Here is a 24,405-nt window from a genome sequence, read left to right as displayed (position 1 = left end):
AAGACGACAAGAAAAATGAATGGGAGAAGATTAACAGAGAAAGATTTACTGGAATACTGCACTACATTATTTCCCACGTGGACACTTTTTTTACTGCAAGTACAACTCAGTTAATGTTCACCCACCGAAATTGATTTGGAGCTCAATAACTTTAAAAAAAAAGAAAGAAAAAAAAGATAAAAAAAAATACGATTTTGATTTCTCATTTGAAAACTGAACAGATTGCAGAAATAGGACATTGGAGAGTAGTGTAGCTCATGCAAATAAATAATAAAAGTAAATCCTACTTGATAAACCAATTAGTGTGCTTCCTCACACACAACAGGATGAGGTGAACTCAGCTGTTCACTTTTGTGTGAACATCCACAAATCTCTAATGGGTGACAGGAGAGGATAACTGAACTAATGACATTTGCTGGCTGACTGCACAATGCTAAACAGAGGCTAAACGTAGTATGGAGAGTGCTTGAGAGACAGATAGAAGGACTTGCTGTTTCGATGTTTTTTTTTTTTAGAAAACTACAATAATGTTGCAAAAACATTAATAAGCACAAAACATTAGCTTATTGTCTGTAAATGTGGTGTTCAACCTAATATGGGATATAAGTTGCTCTTTAATAACAACTTTCTTCATATTTTCTTACAATTCATTAGACCCTTGTGGCATTGTGTTTTATTTTTCCATTAGTATTTATTGGCAATTGACCTTTTTTTTTTTTTACAGTGAAGAGGCTGTAGACGGGAAATTAGAGAGAGGGTGAGGATGACATGCAACAAAGGTTCTAGCTGGATTCGTTGCGGTTACGTGGTAAGCATCTTAGACTACTAGCCTGCCGTGACAGCCGGCATAGTGCTTTTTTCAAGATTAAATGTACACTCCTGTCTTGAATTAGGTCATCATCAAGAAGTTTAATATTATTTATTTAACAACAAGTAGTGTCCTCTGGATTTTATGTATGAATAGATGGTGAGGTGGTAAAAAAATGTTCTCAAATGAGGCTGACATACTTTTTATGTCCCATAATTCAAAGCATCTTCAATAATCTGCCTCCTACATTTGAATATTCCTACTGTGATTTTCTCAGTAACGTAAGCACATGATTTTAATCGACCAACTTCAACAGTCGCAAAGAAAACAACACGTAGATGTTGAATTTCTTGCAGACAAATTAAGCTGATTTGGGCTATGGCCACAGAAAATACTTGTTTCCAATTACCAGCGGGGGCTGTAAAATATTTTAAGTAAGGACAGCTCACAGCAACACGGTTATGGTCACCTCTTCAAGCATCACTCCTTACATGTGGTCTTGATTTCATTCTAAATCAGTGTTTACTACACAGGCCTGGACACTACAGTGAGGCAAACCAAAGGCTTTTCTAATCACACCAGCTTTCTCATGACTACTGTCAATGGCTCAATTTCCCTGACCATCCCTGGTGTTTTCTTTTCTTGCACGGCTGTCTGAAAGCTAGGACATATCCTCGGGCTGCTACTCTCATCACAGGCGCACACACAAACACGTGTGTGCACACGGCTCTAGAAACTGCTGGGGCTCTGGGAACATGGAACACATACATCAAAGAAAAACACTGCTAGCAGTTACCATGGAGATCTCCGTGTCTGAAACACCTTCTGCTGAAGTTTGTCCTCAGAACAGACTTAGACTTATATGAGTGGGTGTGTGTGTGAGAGACACAGTGGACGAGTTGATGGAGGCCTATGGGAGCCGAGGATGGTGAGGCCTCCCACAGTCAGTTGGAAAGGAAAGCTAAGATAACACCATCATTGTCTGCAGAAACACTAGTGCCCCCATTAACATTTGGATTTCAAGTAGCCAAATGTGCGAACAGACACACACACACATACATACACATGTGGGTGGCTGAGCAAAGTTTATAAAGGTTTACACATTGTAGAAAAGGTTGTAGACACAAAACTGAAGCGGCAGTGCTCTGGGTCTGAGACGTGTAACACAAAGAGGTTGGCAGAAGAGGGAGAATCCGTTAATGCCAGCAGACTCACCATTCTGACTGAACACTGTTCATACAGTTGCCTCAGCAACAACACAATAAAACTTTACATTTAAAGTTACTTTCCAGTAAATTAATGTTCTAATGTTCTAATGTTAATGTTCTAATCTTATCTTTATTTATTTATATATTAAAAGTTCTCTATTTTTTGTGTGTGATTGTTGTGTGATTTGTATATTTTTGTGTGATTGTATATTTTATGCACCACTGCACCAAGACGAATTCCTCGTATGTGTAAAAACCTACCTGGCAATAAATCTGATTCTGATTCTGATAATGATAATGAGGAACACATTCTTCAAAATGTTTTAACTGTACTTAGTTAATTGTTGGCGCGTCAAAAACAAAACCTTAGCTCATGACTGAAGCCTTGCACGTATCAAACTAGCATTGCAGGGTTGGCAAGCATTGTAACATGTTGAGGTTAAGACAGGCAGCTTTAGTTTCAACTTGCCTGTTTTTTACAGACTCAGAGTCTACAGCCAAGCTAATGGCTATCCAGCGGGGCCTTGAGCTTAATGCTAACATCAACATGCTAACATACTCACAGTGACAATGCAATGACACTATTGCTGTGACCGTGACACTAACATTTGCTAATTAGCACTAAACACACAGTACAACTGAGGCTAAAGGGAATGTCACTCATTTTGTACTAGTTATCTCTGCCAGGCGTAAGCCCGCAGGGGATCACGCGTGCGGTTGTATGTGTGCGCGTGTCCCTAGTGGACCCATCGGTTCAATTTCTTTTGGTGCATATTTATGAATGTATGCTCAGAGACTCGTGGTTGCGGTGATTCATACGGTGAAAAATCTTTTTTTTTTTTTTAAAACCCATTATATTGACTGTTCTGTTTTATACCGCTTTCAAGTCCTCACCCCTCTTAACCGGCTGGCAGAGGTGCAGGTGATCAACAACTTCTAGGCTAAAAACAAGGCTTACCTAGTCTGTTGAAGGCCATATTTTAACCTTGGTGCAAAAATATACATATATAGAAAAGCTTGGTCTCGTCTTAAACCAGAGCATCTACAGATTCATTCCATAGCCGATATGTTTGATATAAGATGAATAAATCCCCGTTTTTGTTTGAATTATTAAATTTGCTTTAATTATTATTAAAGTGAATTAGACATTTGTTACAATAGCCAGAAATAGAAAAAAACTCTGCCACATTTCAAGTGATGTACAGTGTAATACTAGTGTACTAGATAGCTAGCATAGTCAATCAAGAATTGCATCTAATCATCACAGACCAGTTGTATTAAAATAAAACTTAAACATGATTTCATGTTTTTTCATAGGTATTCAAGATGAATTAATCATGTGTGATGTGAACATCTTGGTCCTCTGCAAAGTCTCCAGTCTTATGCAGGGCCATTTTTCATGACGTACATTGTGTGTTTTTTCATGATTTCCTAGACGTTGTAATGTTACACCGAAAGTAAACGGAAAAGTACAAACACTTCTTAGGACAGCTTGTCTTTGAATGCAGGCACAATGTAGGAAGACGCCGCCCTAGCAATGGTGACTTGTTTACTTTCTGTACTTCCCCGCATTTGTGTATACTGTGCAGGTAAGCTTTAGTCCAGCTTTCAAGTTCTCTTACTTGTACCAGTGAAAGACTGTCACAACATTTTTGATTTAATAACTTCTTGTAGTTTCTAGTGAAAGGAAAAATATCTCCTGTGGGAATGCAGGTATTTTTCAACTTCACATGAAGACTAACAGTTTAGATGAGAATCGTCGGCCATCTGTAATTCTTATACTCAACTCAACACTCACACACTATGTAAATGATCTAATTTCGAAAGCATTCCAGGAGTTACTTTGTGACGATGTGTGTAATGATGTTGTAATTTACCTTCATTGTGTCCTCTTTCCTTTTCTACCTGCTACACCCAGATAGTTTTGCATTTGCATGTAAAAGTCTACAACAATAGTGATTGTCATGCCAAGCATGGTTGCGAAAAGATGGTTTCTCCTAGCTCTTCTATAATAGCACAATCTACATTCAGCCAGTAATCCATGGAAGAAAATTCAGTTACACCACCAAACAACAACAACCTAAAACTGCAAAAAATCTGTGTATCACAGATTAATGTGCTGTGTTTCTATGTTTGACCAGTGTAAAAAATAAATAAGGTTTTATAATGTTGTTGAATTCTTTTTGGGTAATCCTTCTTAAATAAAAGTTATTGTTCTGATACACAGCTTGTGTAAAGTGTTCTTCAATTGATTGACAGTTGGAAGAGAAATATCAATGCACAAGTGATTTAAGTATGAATTAATGGAATTAGCATGTTTGTTCTGGTAATGTGCCACACAGGGCTTCTACCTGGCTGCCTAAATGACAACAAATTTAGCTGTACTTATATTCACTAATCTGCCTAATGAAGTACTTGGCAACAATTATGTGATTCTGTTCACGTATGTTAAAACATCTTGCACTAGAGTACAGATGGAGCGGTTGAGTCATTTCTGCTTGTTACCATGTTAATGCCAGACTTACTAATCCATTAATAGTTTTTGATTAAAATTAAACGTTATGTATTATACAAGGGTTCTTTAAAAGTTGCAATCACAAGGGGAATAAAGCAGAACCAGATTTAAAACAAATGTGACCCAGAGGGCCACACATTTGGCAACTTGTTAAATTTATTGTCACGTTTCTCTTTCCTTATACAGGAAACATTTCAAAAGAAGTTAATGAAAGGTCAGGGCAGGGTTTTTTTTTTTTAAAAATCCGCTTTATTCAAATACTGACCTTATCAATGCCAATTTGCATATTCACATTTCACCAAAAAGTGTTTTAAACAATATCTGACCTTCATGAAAACAACAAGGTTCTGTTTATATTTGAAAACAACTGGATCTCCCTCAATCAGCACAGGGAGTGAGATGCAGAAAAAAATGCAATATCAGGTCAAGGTACATAACAATATCACAGGTTCCTCCTACAGGAGGCTACCAACCTCATCCAGCATAAAAACAGCCAGAGATGGAAGAAAACTTCTAGCAGTAAGAAACCAACAAGACAAAACTTGCACAAAATTTTTTAAGAAGGATACAACTCAACAATGAAGAGGGGCAGTGCTATCCCGTTCATCCCCCTCCTTTCATTTATCCATCCAATTAAAGGAAATCAATACTTTCTGGCTTGAGATGCAGGGTGGGGCTTTATAGTGACCTCATCCAAACAAGGAGCTGCATGCTGCCTGAATGACAATCACGCTTCTCTCCCAAAGCAGACAGGGTCACAGTAAAGGTGTACACACTCCCTTAGACAGTAAGAATGAAACACATGAAACCAATGACTGACAACTATTTTCACACTTTAAATTTGTCTGAAGAAAGAAAATCACAATCTCCTCAAGGCCAAAGTTTTTTCAAATATTGTTTTGTCTGACCAAAAGTAAAAACCCTAAGGTTATTTCAATTACTATAATACCGGAGAAAGAAAATGTCTTCATTTTTGCTTGTAAGGAGACTGAAATGATTTGTATTACTCTTACAATTAAAGGATAAGTCTGGCATTCGATATTCTACATTTTTCTTATTGTCAACAAATATAATGAAAATAATGAAAGCAACAATGAACCAGATGTTAGGAACAAGTATTTCCTGTGTAGCCAATATCTGATATATCTTATTCCTCTGTGCTATAGACCTATATTGATGTCCAGAACTATTAAAGCCACATCAATGAGCCACACTGTTGCACTGGGTGACATGTTCCTTCATCACCATTCAGTTATGCATACACTGTCCTGCTGACTTAAATATGCGAATCTGATCTGCTGCTGAAACTAGTCCCCAACAAATGCAACATTTCCTTTTCTTTGAGTAAAGTTTGCTAAAACCTTCAGTGTGCAAGTGCAAGGAAATTGTTTGGTCTTTCATTAAAAGTTAAAGTATATATCTGTGGCCTGATTTTGTCTTCAGTACCAAACAATGAGCTTGAGGCTGAAAGCCACTGATGGGCTGAGAAAGTTAGAAAGTATTGAGAAATGGACCAATGCATCGTTGGTTTTGGTCCTTTAATGGAATTTGTTGACAATAGGGGAAAAAATGTAGTAGCTGCCTTATCTTGAGCCGCTAGCAGATGCATTACAGAAGGATCATGAGCCACAAATACAAACCTAATGCAACTATAGCAAGAATTCCAGTAAAGCAGGTAATTCTTAAACTTTCTTACCATCTGTCATTCTCACCTGTTTTGAGACTGGTGTCACTGACAACAAGGCTGCCATGTTACTCTATCTGTAGCTTTTAATTTGGAAAGTGCCATACTTGAAGACAGTGCCATTACGCACATGATCCACTGTCACAAACAAAACACTGGATCGCTGCAAACCACAACCACACACAGCAGCCAGGCCCAGCTGTTATTCAATAATTAAAATTCAACTCAATCAATCAATTTACTCTTACTCTTTACTAATCAATATTCTCCCACTTTGTCTTTCTCTTACCCCCATCCTGTTATGGCCCTCTCTCCATTTTGTCTGGCTAAAAAGGTGTTCAAATTTGAATTTGTAAAATATGTGATACAGCCAAATTGTGCTTGTAATCGTTTTAATGTTGTTCAATAACGGTGAGTCAAACAGGTTATTCTCCCTGGATAGTAATAAGTGAAATGTTGCCAACTGATGCCATCTTATTAATTACTTTAATAAACTATTTATTCACGGTTTTGGCTGCAACTACATTATCTCTGATTACAGGCTACCTTATTAATTACAACAACAACAAACTGCACAAACATTTACTTCCCTGAATTGCATGGTCTAATTTGATCTGAGCTTTGTTTAATTTTATTGTACTAATCTGGATTATTGTGTTGGGGGAAAAAAACAACTCATATCATAACCCACAGAAGACTTGACATCTGCTCAAACATGAATTCAACTTTAAAAGTAAAAGATATGCTTTTGGAATCACATTTTTATTATATTTTTTCCACTTTCTAAGTTCCTCAGACAACAAATGTTTTTTTTTCTAGTTTGAAAAGCTCTCTGCATTCTCATTTCCATTTGATGAGCGGTTTCCATTATGTCTAACTGTGATTGGCAAGACAAGTAATGTGGCTGAAAAGATAATTAATCACCACAACCCTACAATTTATATTACAATTCCCAGAGCTGTTCACGCCTATATGAAATGCTTAAAGAAAGCTTCACTGTCCTTACAGACATGACATACTGCTTTGTGTTGGTCTTTGCAACTGTACTGTTAAAATAGAATCCTCAGACTGTGTGTGCATGCGCGGATGTGACAGATGGCTCTATATTGAGGTGATGACATGCAGTTCACAGATCAGTTGACCTCTGTCTCCGCTCTCTGCCACTAATGAGGAGACTTTTCTTCTCCATCTTACCCTCTCTGTCTCGATCTCTCCTCCCTCTGATGCACAGATCTCTCTCCGATACAATTTTATTGAGTCCTCATTTAAACCCTTGCCTCTTTTCAGATTCTACCTTTATCACCTCTGCTTCACACACACACCACTGTCCCACCAATAGCAGCATCACCAACAATAAACAATTCCACTGCATGGCATAGCTGCTGATATGTAGGGGTGAAAAAAACAGAAGGCAAATTAATTGAATAAACAAAAATATGCAGATGAATAGCTTTCAATTTAAATGCAGATTCTGGCATTTTTCTGCAGTTGGGAGGTGGATGTCAGAGAGAAAAGAGAAAGAGAGAGAGATGGAGTAAAGCTCCCACCAAAAATAATTAAATCAGCAGCAATTCTATCCATATTTATATTCTAATCAGCTTTTTGTTTACTGTTTTTAAAGTGTTGCTCATGTGTCTGTTAGATGTATGTAGTCATTAGTTATTTATGACTCAGAGAACTGTTTTGTGAGGAGTATGATAAACACTCTTAACTGAACGACTCACTAGCATAAATACATAAAACATGGAATTAGTTACAGTTGTCAATACAAAACACCATAAAACTTAACATGCCTAGATGTTCAAAGAACGCATAACTCTTTGTTGTTTTATTTATTTTGTATTTCTTTTATCTGGGCATAAACTTCACTTTCTGAGCATTTCAAAGCTAGAGGAAACTCAAAATGCATGCACAATACGTTTTAACTGTGGTGGTGGCATAAGCTCCTAGAAATACCATCAAAACCCTGATGGTTTTTAAACTGTAATTGTATGATATTTTTGTCCTGGTTCAAATGTTTTATTTTGTGACAGAGAAAAAACTTAAAATATGCAATACAGCTCTGCCCTGGGTGTAATGTTTGATGTCAGATTGACAGCTCATTAATCAGCTAGTTAGAGTTGAGAGAATGACAGTGTGCTGACCTCTGTGTTATGTTCAACAAAGCTGTAACAATTATAGAAGGAAAAAAAATGTTCATTGGGCTGAATTTTCCGGCTTTAAATTTACAGGGAACTTATTCCAAGTGAGGAGGAAAAAGGGTATTTATATGCAGTGTGAATTTCAGCCAGAACTCAATACTAAATGGTATATGCAGTATGCATTTCAGATAGAGCTCAAAACAAAACAAACTGGGCTGGTAAACAAGATTTATCTGTTGGAAGCTCAGCAACAGGCGAGTTTTTCCAAATTAACTGTGAATATGCAGTGATACTGTCTTTGTTATCTAGACATATTTACTGTTACAGATGCGGCTTTGGGCAGATGTGTAATGCCGCTTGTTGGAATTGCCAAGCTAATGCATCCCTCTATTTGGCTCATATACACACACAGTGAAGTACTGTCCAGACCATGTTTGGCTGTTTATTCATGGGTTTGTTATGAGACACATAAATCTTTTATCTCTGGTGTACAGGTACTTCAACATTTAGTTTAAAGGAACTTCCCATTTGGTTGGGTTGAGCAATGTGCGGCTATTAAAAATTCATCTGGCTCATTCATACAGTTGATGAGTTTGAGAATTCATTCACCATGTAAACCATGATGCAGGTTAGGGCTGAAATCAATCATGTTTATATTAAAAGTGCAATTTGAAACAATTCACAAGAACTACAATTTTAATTATAGTTTAGATTATTAACAATAACTTAAGAACTTAAAACTTAAGAAAACATAAGATTACATTAGTGGAAGCATACTAATTAGAAAACAGCTAATAGTATGATTATGTAGTATGGCCAATCCACAGATTTAATGCTACAGCTGTTATGGCAATATTTTTTATTACAGCCGGTAAAGTTGAAGATCACAGATTAAATATTGTTTCCAGCTTGTTAAAAGTAAGTTAACTTAACTGACTGATTTGTATAAAAGAAAATCCTGGAAGAAAATCCACAACCAACAACAAGCAACTGCATTACATTATGTGAATATATCCAGTATAAATTTGAGATTATGCTTAGTAAAATTAGAAATATTGCACAAATCTTTCAGTCCTGAATCACAAGTTGCCATGGCAACCCTCAGACATTTTATTTGTTGTTATGCAAGATTGTCTGCATGATATACACAAACAGGAGGCCACATATAACAAAAAGTGCCCCCATGATCCTAATTTTTACTGAGAGAAATAATCTTTTAACAGATGGTTTGTGTAACTCAAGCTGCAAGATACAGTACATCACTTGTGAATGTGTCTATAGAGAAACTTGAAAAAACACAATTCTAGTTTAAGTTTCTGAATCAAATTAAATTTAAATCGTTTTCTGTGTGTCAAAGTGATGTTTTTTTGGTTTATGAGATCAGGTGGCTAATTATAAAAAATATAGTCTTGGTAGCAAACACAAATAGAGGAAGCTTATGAGATAGGTGACCTTTTACTGTAGAAAAGCATCACATTTGAGTATTTACAAAATTAAACATTGTAGCCAATAGGATACTGAAGTGCACCCTCTGCAGCTCTGTTATCTTTATTTAATGAGGAGAAGAAAAACTTAAAAAAAGAGGACTAAACCCATGGAAACCCTGACAGCTCACCTGGTAGAGCTGTGGCCCCACATACCAAGGCCGAGTCCTGCTGCAGTGGCCACGGGTTCAACTCCGACCTTTGGCCCTTTGCTGCGTGCCATCCCATCTCGTGTTTTTGTTACCTTAGAATGAGTCGTTTTTAATATATAGATGTCACGCGTTGCTTTTCATGGACCGCGTTGAACTGCTATGTTTCTATAGTATCTCAGAACAAACATACTAAACACTGGCTGTAGGTAGCGCCTTTTGTGGTCAGCGTAGTTTCTCCTAAATATTTAACAGCCTGTTCCGATTCTCAGTTCATCAAATACAGATGCGAGTGGTGTTCAGCTACTTCAACTTCACCGCTAGATGCCACAAAATCCTACACACTGGTCCTTTAAGTGATTAACAGAGTAACAAAGTCAACATCAACGTGTGAACCGCTGTGAGTCTGTACAGAGATGGAGAGACTGTCTCCAGCTCAGGAATATTCATGACCTCAGGTGGACTTGTGTGTGTGGTTCTGATGTATCACGTTACCATGGAGACAGCAGACATATGTTCCGAACATCGACCAGAGGAGCTAGTGACGCCAACAAGCACGCACAGACAAACGTGCATGCACAGACACACACACACACACACACCAACACACACACATACGTTCACATACACACCCTGAGGGCAAGCAGGACAGGAAACTGTCAGGAGAAATCAGAGTCAACATTCTCTTCTTTCTCTGGGATTTCAACTCCAAGATTTCTCTCTGAAGGTTTAAGTACATAAAGTCATATCCACTGAAAATGCAGTTAATTTATTCACTCTTGTATTCCCATCGGTCTTTTTGTTTACTGTTTATTAGTGCTTTGCTCATGTTTATCTTCATCGCTATCAGCGATACATCAGTAAGTGCTTTGTTTCAGTCAGTGAGCAAAGTGAAATTCAGTCCCAGCAAGCAATCTTTCTTTTCCCAAACACCCACTCATCTATCCTTTTTTAGTTTCCTATTCATTTTATTGCCCTCTGTCTTACACACATGAACAAGAGCTCATGCATGTGCACACACACACACACTTTAGATGAACCAACATATGATAGATCGCCAAATGGATCTTAATCATTTCAGTAATAATACAACGTATTTTGCACACAGAAAGATAAAAATAAACACATCCATTCACAAACTCACAATGGCTCAGCAATACCAATGGCTACAATGGTCTTTAGTCTGCAAGATGACCTTGTTTGATCAGATTCAGCTAAAAATAGGTATACTATAGCAAGAGCTGAATTATTTTCCCAAAATGAATACAGTTGGCACAGTATTCATGGATGAAGCCTGATGACGTAAATATGAGAAATAAGCCAACAATAATCTGAAATGAGAATTGAGGGGGAATTCACAGTAGTGGCACTTTAAGTCTCCTCATTCATCCAACATGCCAATATTTTTCTTAATGAAGGGATTTTAGCTGAATGTTTGTCAGCCCACAGGTCAAATATCATACAAATGTCTTTTTAAAGTTATGATTTAATTTGATTTTTGATTCCTTATGCATTATGTAAATGATAAGATGGTGGTGTTTTTAAACAAACTCTTTTAAAGGATTACTATGCATGACTGCGAAACTGCGTATTAATGTGCTAATACATTTTCATCATAAAATAGTGCAATTAGTTAACAGTACAATATCTGAAAAAGGTTACTGTCTGGCATTTTTGCTTGAATGTTTTGGGTTCCTTAATTACTCACTGCCAGAAACAAAAGTTCTTTAAGAAAGGTTTAGGATGTCTGTTCATTGTGCATTTATATTATTTGGTTAAGACAAATGCTGATTATGTTACCTGTAGAGTCTGTTATTGTACCTTCCGCTACTGTTTTGATATAAATGTTTGTACATGTGTACTACGGGCTGTACACTTGTTTTATCAGTACAATATTTTAAGATTTAAGATTTAAAAATAGGATGGTCCACTGGTGTCCTTCTTAAAATCAGATGTATTGGTATATTTACATCTTACTGGCTGCTGTCAATAATGTTATTGTTGACAATGAATGTGCTGTAAGTGCTATTCCCTTTGTAGTGGACTGGCACATTCCACTTTACGCTCTAATCAATCAATAAATGGTTAAAAAAAGAAAACACCTTTATCACTCCTTATCATTTTAAGTAGCTGCCACACTGCCTGCTACAAATGACACTCTAACACTGTGGTGGCATTAAAAATGATTGGTCAGAAAAAGAGAGGCAAAGATAACAGGCTTATCACTGGGCGAGAAAGAGTGACACCAGAAACGTTTTTGGCCAGTGGCCCAGCTGGGCCCCACTGCACCGGCTCCCAGCTGCTCCCATGGCTCGAGTCTTATTGGAACTGTAGCCAGCAGCTGCCCTGACAGTCGAGCTGTGCTTCAAAGTTATTTTAAAATTAAGCCGTAATAGACAAATGACTAAACCATTGAAGCAGTGATGGCTTACAATCTGTCTTACACAGACATACACACAGGCAAACACACATTTGTGTGGTGTTAATCATTCCCAAGTGGCTGATAAAACAGAGACAGGTCATTAAGACTCGACAGTGTTCATAAACTGTACTTTATTAACTGTCCCCTTCCTTCGCCCACTCTCACACACACAGATACAAATTATTTAGCTTTTTCAAAAAGGCACTATTTCATTGCTTCTTGAAGCCACTACCATTTTTTTAAACGTTCTGCTCTATCTACGAATCACCTACCTACCACCATTACTCCATACATTCCTTTCTTTCTCTCTATCTCTCTCTGGTGAGAGCATTGACTGTTAACTGGGAGTATGTTTTAATGAGCTGGACCTGAGATTCTATCTTTTCCTTTCATTAGGAAGGGTACACAGGGGAGTGTGTGTCAAGGAAGTGAAGGAAGTGTGAGAGAGAACGAGCAAGAGAGGGAAAGAGAAAAAGACAGAAAAGTCAGGTCGATAGAGAACATCTAGAAGTTTTAAGTCACTGCTGCAGAGCGCACAGCTCTGTGTGTGTGTTTGTTTATTTGTTAATGAGCTAATCAATAGCAGAGGTGTGTAAGCCCAGCAGTGGGTCTGCTTTGGGAGATTACTTACAGAGATGCACAACTTGTAAGACTTGTTTGTCTACAATGTGCCTTGATTTTTTTTAACTGTTCTGACTCAACTAAAGTTGCTAAACTTAAGTTTCTTAGGTAAGTATTAGAACAACAGTAACATGATGGGTAAATTTCAAGTCTTTATCTGCCTGACGAATGCACTTCTTCATTTGAGCAACTGCATGTCTCGAGTCCACACAATTGTATGATTAAAATAAAGCACCATTTTTCTAAGCAATGTAATCGCTGTGCATAAAAAAAAACTGCTAAGAAAATCATGTAATGTCTGAGTGACTTCTTGGACTTTGTGTTTATCTGAACATTTAAATGGGTAAATGTTAAAGCAAGCAGTGCCTCCCTCTCCTTGAAACTTCTGGAAGAAAAATGTTCAAATAACTCACTCGCTCTCACAGCTAAGGTGTTTATCTCGCTGATTAGCAGGGCCTCATAAATACCTAATCACTGATGCTAATCAGCCCTCTCACCTAGGGGTGAGCTAAAAATATAAATTACACACATGCAAGTTAGACTAATACACACAAACATTTTCTGCATATCAAAATAATTGTGGCACCACAGCCATTTTAATATAAAATTGCATTAATCCAATCCATTATTAATTGACAAACTATTTCCCCACATAAACTAGCTTTGACTAAGTAGCTTTTGCACCATACCGTAGCACACAGTTACAGTCGACTCTGAAAACCACAACTTTTGATCTCCCATCACTCCAATACCCACTGTTAACAAAAACACATTCTAACTTCTGACTTTATTCAATGAAAAAAAAACACAAGCATGGAGGTGCCAACATAGTGAGATTCCTCTTGACTCTGAAGTCTACAAATATATGTAAACTTCAAAAGATTTTATGCTAAATGCTGTGGAGGTGTGCATCTTGATTAACCAGAAGATATAGTCAATAGAATGATGAAATAAAAGTTAGACAAGTAACTTTGAAAAAGGACCACCAGTCGTATACGTTTACCATATCATCATGTTAACGTGCATTTAATAACATTCACACAATTTAGCATGGCAGCCAACTATGAAAGTGCTACAAACTGAAGCTAACAAGAATTCCGTAATAATTTACAAGGGTATTTAGAGTTCAGATATTAGTAATATTTGTTTGGTTACATACTTAATTAAATTCAATCATGTCTTCAGTGATGTTATTAAAGCTGTCCATGTTGTCCTTCTTACAAAGTTTTATGTTTAAAGCTAGTCTAGTCTAGAATACAAATGTGTTGTATTATATTGTCTTTTAAGAATTGGACAGCTAGTGGAAAGTTTGATCTGTTTGAGGTGTTGGATGAAAAATCAGGGGCACCAATCATAAGGACTTATCCTCTGGCATCATAAATGTCTTCATGGCAACCCTTCTAAAAGCTGTTGAGACACAATATTGCACTCTCGACCAAAGCTAGACTGATTGATTGACAGTTGACTAACATCACCAACCCAAGTGCCATGCCACTAGTATGTCTAAAAGCAATCCAGCAGAGCAAAATGAGGAAAGAATAGTGTTTGGAGGTGGGAATACAGAGTAGGTGGGCATAACATAAACTAAACTAAAACACCTGAACTGAGCTGAAATGATTAGCCAGTATATAAGTTATGATAACTAAAGTATTGTCTCAGTATCCACTTTTGCCCCAAAACCCTCAATTAGCATTTGATTGTGCTGACGCTTCTCAATGATGAAATGGGGAAAAGTAGTTTAATTACAACATCTGAGCGAAGATAGTAACAAAGACTGAATAAACAAAACATTTCTTGCAGTTATAATTACCACTATCATTGTGTTTCTCCACCATCTCTGTTGAGACTCACAGAAGACGAGTGAGAGAAACAGGAAAGCATCTCATTTGACAATTTAACTTGAAATGTTTCAATTACCAAATTACAGCAATGTTGAAAGGCTGAAAAGTAAACACGAATAATGGGTGAAGAAATCATTTGAATGAGAGTGCGACATAATGAATGTGTGAGAAAAAAGAGAGAGAGGGAACGTGACAGTTGCAGGTTAAACAGCTTACACCATAGGAGGGGGATTTGGGTGCCTCTGCTAGAGGGGGATATTAGCAGGATTATCTGGCAACCCTGTTGCTGAGGTGAATAACATTAGAATCCTATTTGTAAAGACTTCTATGCTTCCTGTCCAAAATCCCCCATTTTCTCTCCACTTACTCCTGCCTCATCCTGCAATTAGTCCACTTTATATTCTCACAACCCAGATTACACTTACACACAAGTAAAGAGCATGTTATGCATCTTATGTATATTGTATTCATGTGTATTCAGTGTGTGTGTTCTTTTAAGTGTGGGTGTTCCTTTCTGTGTGTGTGTGTGTGTGTGGTTGTGTGTGTGTGGTGTGGAGTCGGCGGTATTCCATTAGAGTACAGGCCTCTCCGCTCCCATTAGGCACCAGGGTGGTGTGTGTCATGCACACCAGAGTGGAGAACACCATGAAACTTAATACAGGGAAGTTACATCAGTTTTGTGTGGTACTGTGTGTTTGTCTCTGTACATCTGTATGCATGTGCACCTAACAGAGATGGGGGGTATGGGGAGCTGTGTGGTGAACTGTGGTGTGACGGAGACTGTTGAGATTGGAGTATGTGAGCATTTGAGTGTGACAGTGCGCACTATGAGGGCATTATGACTGTGTGTGTGTGTGTGTTCTATGGACGCAGTCTGAGGTTAATAAATATTGACAGTGAATTATCTCTTCTGGCAGGGTCGCAGGTGGGTTCGATGGAGCAGATTGGACACACCAGCAGAGAAAAAAAAAAGTACGCGCACATGCACTTTCAAATTCCTCCCATTTTCTTATTCTCACGTTATTCTCTACTCCACAAGAATTCAAGTGAGTCCTTGAGCAAGGCAGTAAGGCGCAATCGTCTTTGCACTTGACCACAATAATTACCCTGCCAAGATAATAAAGCTGCCTTCTACCTTGCCAGTATGGATTCTCCACGGTTTCTGTTCTAGCTAGAGGCCCCCTATCATAAGACACCACAGCAACAACACGGTGATTAGCTTCTGCTACACACTCGAATCAGAGAGTAACAGAGACAGGGTGAGAGAGATAAACAACAAGGGAGAGATAAAGAGAGAAAAAGTGCAGCAGGGCAGGATGGAGAGAGAAGAGAAGGGGAAGGAGAAAGACAAAGAGGTAGGTGCGAAGGGAGCACAACAGGATGTTTTCACTGTAAAGCTACTTAAGAAAAGGATTTGCTCAACAGCTAAGGGACACACACACATACAGTTTTTATTTAGCCCACTCAATGAGCGTATGGGGAGTGGTGATCGATTAATGCAGCTCAGCCCTGTGACATTGCCCAGTCATCACTCTCTCTCCACTCACACCCAAAATCCTTCCTCCACTCATGAGCCCCACACACACACACACACACTCTCTCCTCTCTCTCGTCAGCACACAAAAGTCGATTCCTCCACTCATAAGCCGACACGCACACGCACGCACGCACACACACACACACACACACACACAGCAGTCTATCAGTGTCCCTGCATGGCCGAGTTCAGCACAAAGCTATAACATGGCGTAATGGAGCATAAACGTGCATGTGGGGGATACATGGGGGAAAAAAGGGGGGGGATTGGGGTTGGGGTACACCTTTCTAGGTCAAATTTGTACTTCGTGAAGTATCACTGAGACAGATATCAGCACTCACACAGATGTTACAGCCTGTAGGAATTTTGATGTTGACAGTGTTTCCCTTTTAACTTCACACTTCTACGTTAATGATCTTGGTGCATATGCTTACAGAAATACACACTGCCAGCGGCTTATAGCCACCTGCAACCATATCTGATCTCAGCATGTTTGTAAGTATAGGAGCATGTAAAGCTTAATACATATTGATAAAACTGATATTAGTAAATGAGATATATATATATATATATATATAAATATCTGGGATTTTGTTTATGGAAATAATGTGATATAGTTTCAATATGTCCTTTCTTTTATGTAAATATAAAATGAAAGTTGAGTTAGATTGTGTTCACATTGCCCATTACTAAATTTCAAGTATGTGTACCTTTTTGAAGAGCAAGGAGTCATCCATGTGTTCGGCATAGACTGAGGTGAGCCTGTATTGGTTCTCTGTGGTGATATCTATCTGATAGCCGGTCAGGACGTAGCATACTGTGCGGAACTCCTGAATCTTCCGCTGAAACACCTCTTTCAGCCTCTGGTTCCTGAGCTCTGAGCTCTCCATCTGCTTACGTAAATCTGCAACAGACACAAAAGTAGGAAGACTAAATCAGTCACATATTCTGATATTGGTCTAGAACTAGCTATATTTTTTATAAGATCATTCTTTATGGACACAAAAAACTAAGGCAATCCACTCAAATACTAAGCTACATAGTACTACATGCTCCACAAGTACATGCTCAACTCATTCAGTTAAAGCAGCATAGATGGACGGCCCCATATCACATACACACTCCCTGAGGCACTCCATCTGCTCACTTAGGGTCTAAAAAACACTATAATGCAAAGAGTGTCATGGTGACTAAAGCAGTCAGCTGCATGTTCTAGCTGGGAGCAGAGAGATTCATGGAGAGGAGGAGCAGGATGGGGCTTGACTTTAATTTGCTGAAAATCAATTTGCGATAATTACTTTAATTTTGAAGACTTGATTTGAGAAGGCAGAGAAATTAGTTTGTCTGAGCATAAATGAGTCGTTATGCAGCAAAGTATTTACAATGTTATCACTGCATAAAAAGTTCAAAGTGAGACACGTGCATGCGACAGTGTGCATAAATATATTTGTTTTTGTGATATTATATAACATTAGAAAAGGTGAACAACACAACCATGAAGAGGCAAATGTTTCCTTGATATTACTGTTCACATTTACTGAAAACTTACTCAACAGGTTTGTGTGCAATAGTACTGAAAAATCTGACTGCAGCGTCAGACAGCTGGGGCTAACTTTTAAATTAAACCAAAAGTAAGTATTGACACCAAAACATTGGTAATGAAAACAGGCAAGAGCACCAGAAAGAGAATAAAAAATGGAGACAAACAATTTGAACATGATCATTCTTAAGTACATCTACTGTCAAAAGAATTATACTTTACTTAAAAACAGCGCTATTCACTTTCTTACGGCCAACACCAACCAGTCACAAATTCTCGATTCTAATGCACACACACATATATTATATATTCTTGAGCAGTTAAAAGTGACAGCGCTGCATTTTTATAGCCCAGGCTTCCAACCCTGCTATGATTGATAATTATTTCTACCCATCATTCTCTTCATATATCCTAGCCTATTAAACTTTTATCCGTCATTATTACACAACTAAATGGCTAGAAAGTATAAACTTAAGAGTCTGTGAGTGTGTCTGTCTGTGTGCCTGTCTGTCTCTTGGGTGACTGGGCTCCTCGAGTGTCAGTCAGTACTGATAAATACTGTTTCAAGACTTCAGCATTGTGACAAAACTGTCACTATATGACAGCTATCAAACTACCCTGAAAATGGCTGTTAATTCTCAAGTGACAGCACGAAGTAGACGCTGCTTAAATTTACTGTAACATGCAGACAAATGGACACATACGCAGGGACAAGTTACTGCCCGTGCAATCGAAAAACCAATGTGCACAAGCGCACACAAAAATATGCCAATGTGTTTTTAGTTGCTAGGTCAAAGTACTTGTGGTTAAAAGATTTTTTACACCAACTGTCAAGTTTTGAGAAAGTTAGTGACTTCTGACTTTTACCCTTAATTGGTCTCTACGGGTCTGGGTGTGCTGTCTCTTAAAAGCTGTCAAGAAAATTCCACTGCTGAGGAAGCTTCTTATTTATATATTTTTGCCTGCTTATTTTCAACCTAAACTTTACCCAAAGTATGCATTGGTATTTGTGAAATGATCAAAAATGGGAAATTACACAAATCATTTGTTGGGAAATTATGGTTGGGTAGATTCATCTGTAAGTGGTATTGTCTAATTTCTGGCTACATATTATTCCACTGACAAAATGTATTACTGAAGTAAAATGTATCTAGAAGCCGTACAGCAGGAAGAGGGGTCAATTGTTTCATAACACATTCACTTTTTACTGCAAATAATAAATAATACAAAAATAATCCTTCATTTAGAGAACACAGTCATATGTAAAGCTAGGAATATTATTGAATAATATTAAATAATACTAACAACCGCTGAATTCACTGGTTTAATTTGATTTTAAAAAATCCTTGATGAGTATAATAGAAGGGGTTTTAATCTATTGCAAAAATCAGCCAAATTAAAGAATAATTTATGTCACTTTAAACCTAGTCTTCATTTAACATGTTTTTGCCATCATTATTGTTTAAAATCTCATTAAAAACTTCACTGTAGAGCTTACTTAGCTCTTAGGTCACTGGTAGAACTGCTCATCCATGCACAGACACTTAAACAGTGCCAGCAACACCTGCCATTAAAAATCTTTTCATGACCCAAAGTTTAGAGTGGAAATAGACATTTCATAAGTATCTTAATTGTCTTTGCGCCTGAGCAACTTACAAGAGGCTAAAAGAAACTTTATACGGAGAAAATACAATAGAAATTAAGACATCAATTATGATTTTCTAATTGCACAAAATGTACCAACTGACTAAAATAATGATGTCAATAAAATAATAATTAATAAAAACAGCAACGGTTTAAAAACCCACAACGCATTGTGGGATAATTAGGGATTTTTGCCACACTGTTCATTGCTATATTAAGCACTTCTTTTTGCAAGAGATATGTTTCAAAAGGTGAATTTTCTGTAATTTCTTATTTCATGGTGAGGTTCAACCATTACTCAGTGTCTGTGCGGTCTGTAACTAATGTTCAGTCATATAGAGTATATGAAGGAATAGTTCTTAAACCTGTGCCAATCTCAAAGGCATAAAAATTATTAAGTTTAACTTTGATACTTTTCCAGACATCCCATTGCATTGACCTGGTCTGAAGATAAGAACAGATATCACACATTAGGTCTGCATTATCTGCCAGGGTGGAAATTGAGCACATCGGTGAGAAACTCAATTATCATTTCCCACGAAAGAAAAAAAAAACGGGAGAAGAAAGGGTCATGAAGAGAAAGGCAAGACAAAAGGCAACGGGAAATGACAGAGAAAAGACAAGAGTGAAAGGAAGTGTAAAAAAGGAGAAAGAAGGGTGGAAGTTGGAAAAAGAAAAGAGGCGAGAGATGGATTAGAGCATTGGTGAGAGTGAGTGAGTGAGAGACAGACAAAGTGCGCAGAGCAGTCTGGTCCCCAGAAGACATATTAGCCAACAGACTTCCGGCGCTGAACTACCCTGAACTCCAATTAAATATTTAACCCTGTCAAAACTACACACCCGTCTAACTGTCATATACTGACACATAAGAGGACAAAAGCCTCAATGGCCTCAAATATAAATATCAGTGAAACAATTTCCTTCCCACCTACTTTGGTTTAGGACATAACCAGCAGACGACATAGGTTAACAGTTCCTCTCATTTTATTTTATTTCATTAGTCTGAAAGGGAAGAGGACCTGAATACCTGTCAAAAGTGTGCTGTGTGGAAAGTAGTAAAATATCAAATTGACTGTCACTGTCATAGACATGACACATCTCCACTCTGGTAAAGAAAGTGTAGAAACGACTATATTTCTTAACAAAAGTTAACACAGCAAAATCCCCAGGCCTTCTTCTTGTTAACGTTTACAGAGGAGCAACTGGAGCGCAGACTCCTGAATTCATCCTCCACAATTCACTATACATAATCATTTATTTTTATTACTCATTATTTATTCATACATTTATATACTTTTTGTTTTGTGAGTCGCATAAGGGGCTACAACTTACATTTCATTGTTCAACACGATGTAGAATGATAAATAATTAAACCTTGAATCTGTAAGGTTGACTGACAGTTTTAGCCTTGGTAGCCAACAGTGGAAGTAATCAAAGAAGTAACCGTCCAAACATAATGAACTGTTATATAACTCAGTTTTATTTACCTCTTCATACTGAACAGTGTGGTTCTATAATACATGCAGAATATTTCAAGCATAGCGTTATTCAATAACTGGCTAATTAAAGCTCAAGTTAAGCCCTTTATGTACCTACTGTGTCCTACATTAATGTACTCTGTGTTGGAGACAGTTTATTTCTCCTATAATGTTTGCTCTGGCCCTAATCTCAGCTGAGGCACATATGTTTAGCTCCATAAAAATTTATGGTAATGGAAATGTGATGGACAATGAAAAAGTCAATGCAACTGCCCACCCCTGGTTCATTTATTACGAGGCTAGTGCAAGCTAATGAGCCAGTTTAGTACAAGTGTAGTCTGTAAATGTGAGTCTGTGTTGTATATCTTACCCAGCACCTCCTTCGATGGCGGCAAACTGAGGCCGAAGCTGGGAGTGTGCATACTGGAGTCGTCTTGTGAATGGACCAGAGCACCTCCATCCTGCAATGAGCGCACGAGTTCCCTGAGACGTGTCACTTCCTCACGAAGAGCCTCAACTTCCTGCTGCCGCTGTTGCTTGGCAACAGTGGTAGGGTTCATTTTGAGGTGGAGAACTCGGGTTTTCACTGGATCATAGTCTCCCTGAGACAGAAAGAGGCATAGAGACAAAGATCAGAGGTCCAGTGGAATCAAAATACGCTGTTCTTCTTCCAAACTCTGGAAGTTTGAATATTTTTGAACTGAAGAAATACAGAGATAACACACTGTTAAAAGCAACGCGATAGGTAACAATAGTGCATACATTTATACAGCAGGGTCAAAAAATCTTCCAGCAGAACTCTACATCATGTGCCTAAAATCTCTTTTACTTGTAATTATATGTCTACAACAGCATTAGATGCAGTACTAAAGCAGGTAATGACATAAAGACAGTTTCCTTCTGTTGTTATTAAGAATTCACATCATTTCTCTCTTCTTTCAAAAGAGATGATTGTCATATTGTGTCTGAAACTATATTTTGGTTTGGAACATGAAGGACCCCTGCTGAACCAGTGTGGTTGAGTTGAGTGACATAATGTTAATATTTCATTAAGAGCAAGACTCAAAGAGTGCCCGAGAAAGAAATACTGCTACACATTACCCATGTATAAACACAAAACACTGTAATGAATAAGCATACTTCCCAAAAATATTAAATATAAATGTTTAAATAGGTATGGCATCACCATAATCCATGTTTATGGCACTGTCCTACTGGAAAAGGAATTTTCTGGAAGCAGAGAACAGTTGACACCTTTACTTAGAAATATGATTTAAACTAGGGCTGCACAATAAATCAGCAGCAACAGCATTACGATGAAGTACTGTAGTTCTGAAGAGAAGCCCTGGCCTACAAATCTTGTTCTCCAGATGTCAGAAAATATCATCACATCATCATGATTCAGCAAAAATGTAATTTGTGATGCAAAAATGATCATTCCCACAGCTGTCACTGAACTGAGATACATCTATTGTCACATTAAGATATATATAAACTCCATGAAGTAGTACAATGGTCAAGGTCTGGTCTTAGTTTGGATGAAAAAGTACACAGTATTAATATCCAGCAAAGTGTCTTTCTGTCCTTCACCATGGACTTTTTCCCCTTACTGATCATGTAAACAGCATTTGAAGTTCTCACACATAATGACTCTCAGGCCTTTTGAGTATGTGTACAGCACACAGCTCCAGCATCGATAAACAGCAGATATGTCTGCAGAAGAACTGAAATTCCTTCTTACATAATACTGTGAAATGTGTGTGGTAAAAACATGGACACAGCAGAAAAGCATGAACAGGCTTTCATAATCTAAAGGCCAAGAAGAGTGTTGTGGAAGCCATCAGAGAAGGTGTGCTGAATATGATTCAGAGGAATAAATGAGGAGGAGATGAGGAGGTGAAGTGCATGTACAAAAGAGCCTTCCAAGAAATCAATACATGCTTTCAGTCACAATGACTCAAGAAAACTTAAATATTACAGTCTTTGTTGCCATTTATCATTTAACTGCACATTTATTTTTTATTTTGTCTACACAAGTGCTGCTGAAAAGAGTTCGGATGTAATAAATGGCCATGTCTCAATTCTTTTAGATAGTGAAACACAGATCACTGTATTGCGATAGTTTAGTTTTTTGGTATCCAGAATTGGCTGGGGAAGGCAGTTAAAAAAGTTTGACCTTTTGTGGAAATGAGATCTTGGTCATCTTGTACAGTGCACAAAAGTTATTTTCCTACTCATGTTAGCATGGTAACACTCAACAACAGTCCAGTTATTACTCATATTGAATTAGAACAGAAGTTTGGCACACTTTCTGAAATAATACATTACATTTATTTAGTATCTTGCTCTTATCCAAAGGGACTTACAATGAGTGCATTAACCATTTGGATACAACCCAAAACTTGCATGCATCAGCTTTATCAAATATGTTAAACTCCTTCAAGCGAATCTAGAAACATATACATACAAACATGCACAAAATAAATTGTAGCTTGTATTCATCACTTATTCGGTGCAATAGCAACGCAACATTGCATGGGTGAAACAGGTCTGCTACTAAACGCTTGTGTGGGAGACAGGGAATTGGGAATTCAAACAAGTAGCTTTATTTCCAACTTTCTGTTTCTAAAGATATGTATTTTGTGTAACCTCTGAATGTTCTGCTTTACCTAGCCTGCCAAAATCTCCTCTACAGAGGGCACAAGAGCATACAGTGAAGTTATGAGCATCACACTGCCTACCTGCTTTATTTCCCAGTGTGCTCCTCTTTGCCCTGAGCACAGAGCAGGATGGACCACCTTAGCAGAATACCCTGCACTTATACACTACATGCAACAAATGAAGTACAACTGATATGTTTGTGAAGAGAGCTTTCTTGCATTCAAATGTGGATTAAACTATCAGAGTAGGACTCTGAAATAAGTAAGTCTTAGCAGAAATTATTTTACATTATCTGTAAGTATTTATTAATATGTTGTTATGTAATGTTGTGTTTTGACCTTAAACACATAAAGAGAAGTTCTACATATTCTATATAAACCTCAACAGTAAATATGTTGGCAATAAAGTGGTTTTACGGAATTTTTCATTAACTCTAAACAAAGGATTATTAGGAAATGTTTCATTACATCTTGATTTCATTACTACATTATATAACAGTAGCATTTTATATATCAAGCGCAGTAACACAAAATTACATAACATAAAATGAGTGGAAGCAAAGAGAAAAAAAAACATGGGAATTTTGCTTCCAGAAAACATTTCCTTCTTTTCTTACTATGGTTTGTTCTGACTCTTTGAGGTCTGGGTAAATGAGGAGAGTCTATCTTAGCT

General features: G+C 37.6%; 1 protein-coding gene across 3 annotated transcripts in view; it reads right to left on the bottom strand.

Annotated features, from left to right (window-relative positions):
- Window positions 1-24,405, bottom strand: part of mad1l1 (mitotic arrest deficient 1 like 1) — a 53,300-nt gene that overhangs the window by 5,041 nt on the left and 23,854 nt on the right. For all 3 annotated transcript variants that reach the window (XM_035660457.1, XM_035660456.1, XM_035660458.1), the window contains 2 exons: window positions 21,443-21,674; window positions 17,121-17,314 (listed from right to left, as the gene is read on the bottom strand). In XM_035660457.1, coding sequence (XP_035516350.1) covers window positions 17,121-17,314; window positions 21,443-21,674 — 426 coding nt within the window. The remainder of the gene's footprint in view (window positions 1-17,120; window positions 17,315-21,442; window positions 21,675-24,405) is intronic.

This window comes from Morone saxatilis, unplaced genomic scaffold (assembly GCF_004916995.1).
Source record: "Morone saxatilis isolate NCDOM2014 unplaced genomic scaffold, NCSU_SB_2.0 Contig17, whole genome shotgun sequence".
In the NCBI taxonomy this organism is placed as follows: Eukaryota; Metazoa; Chordata; class Actinopteri; family Moronidae; genus Morone; species Morone saxatilis.
Note: the sequence above shows the minus strand (reverse complement) of the source record. Positions and strands in the feature narration are given on the sequence as shown.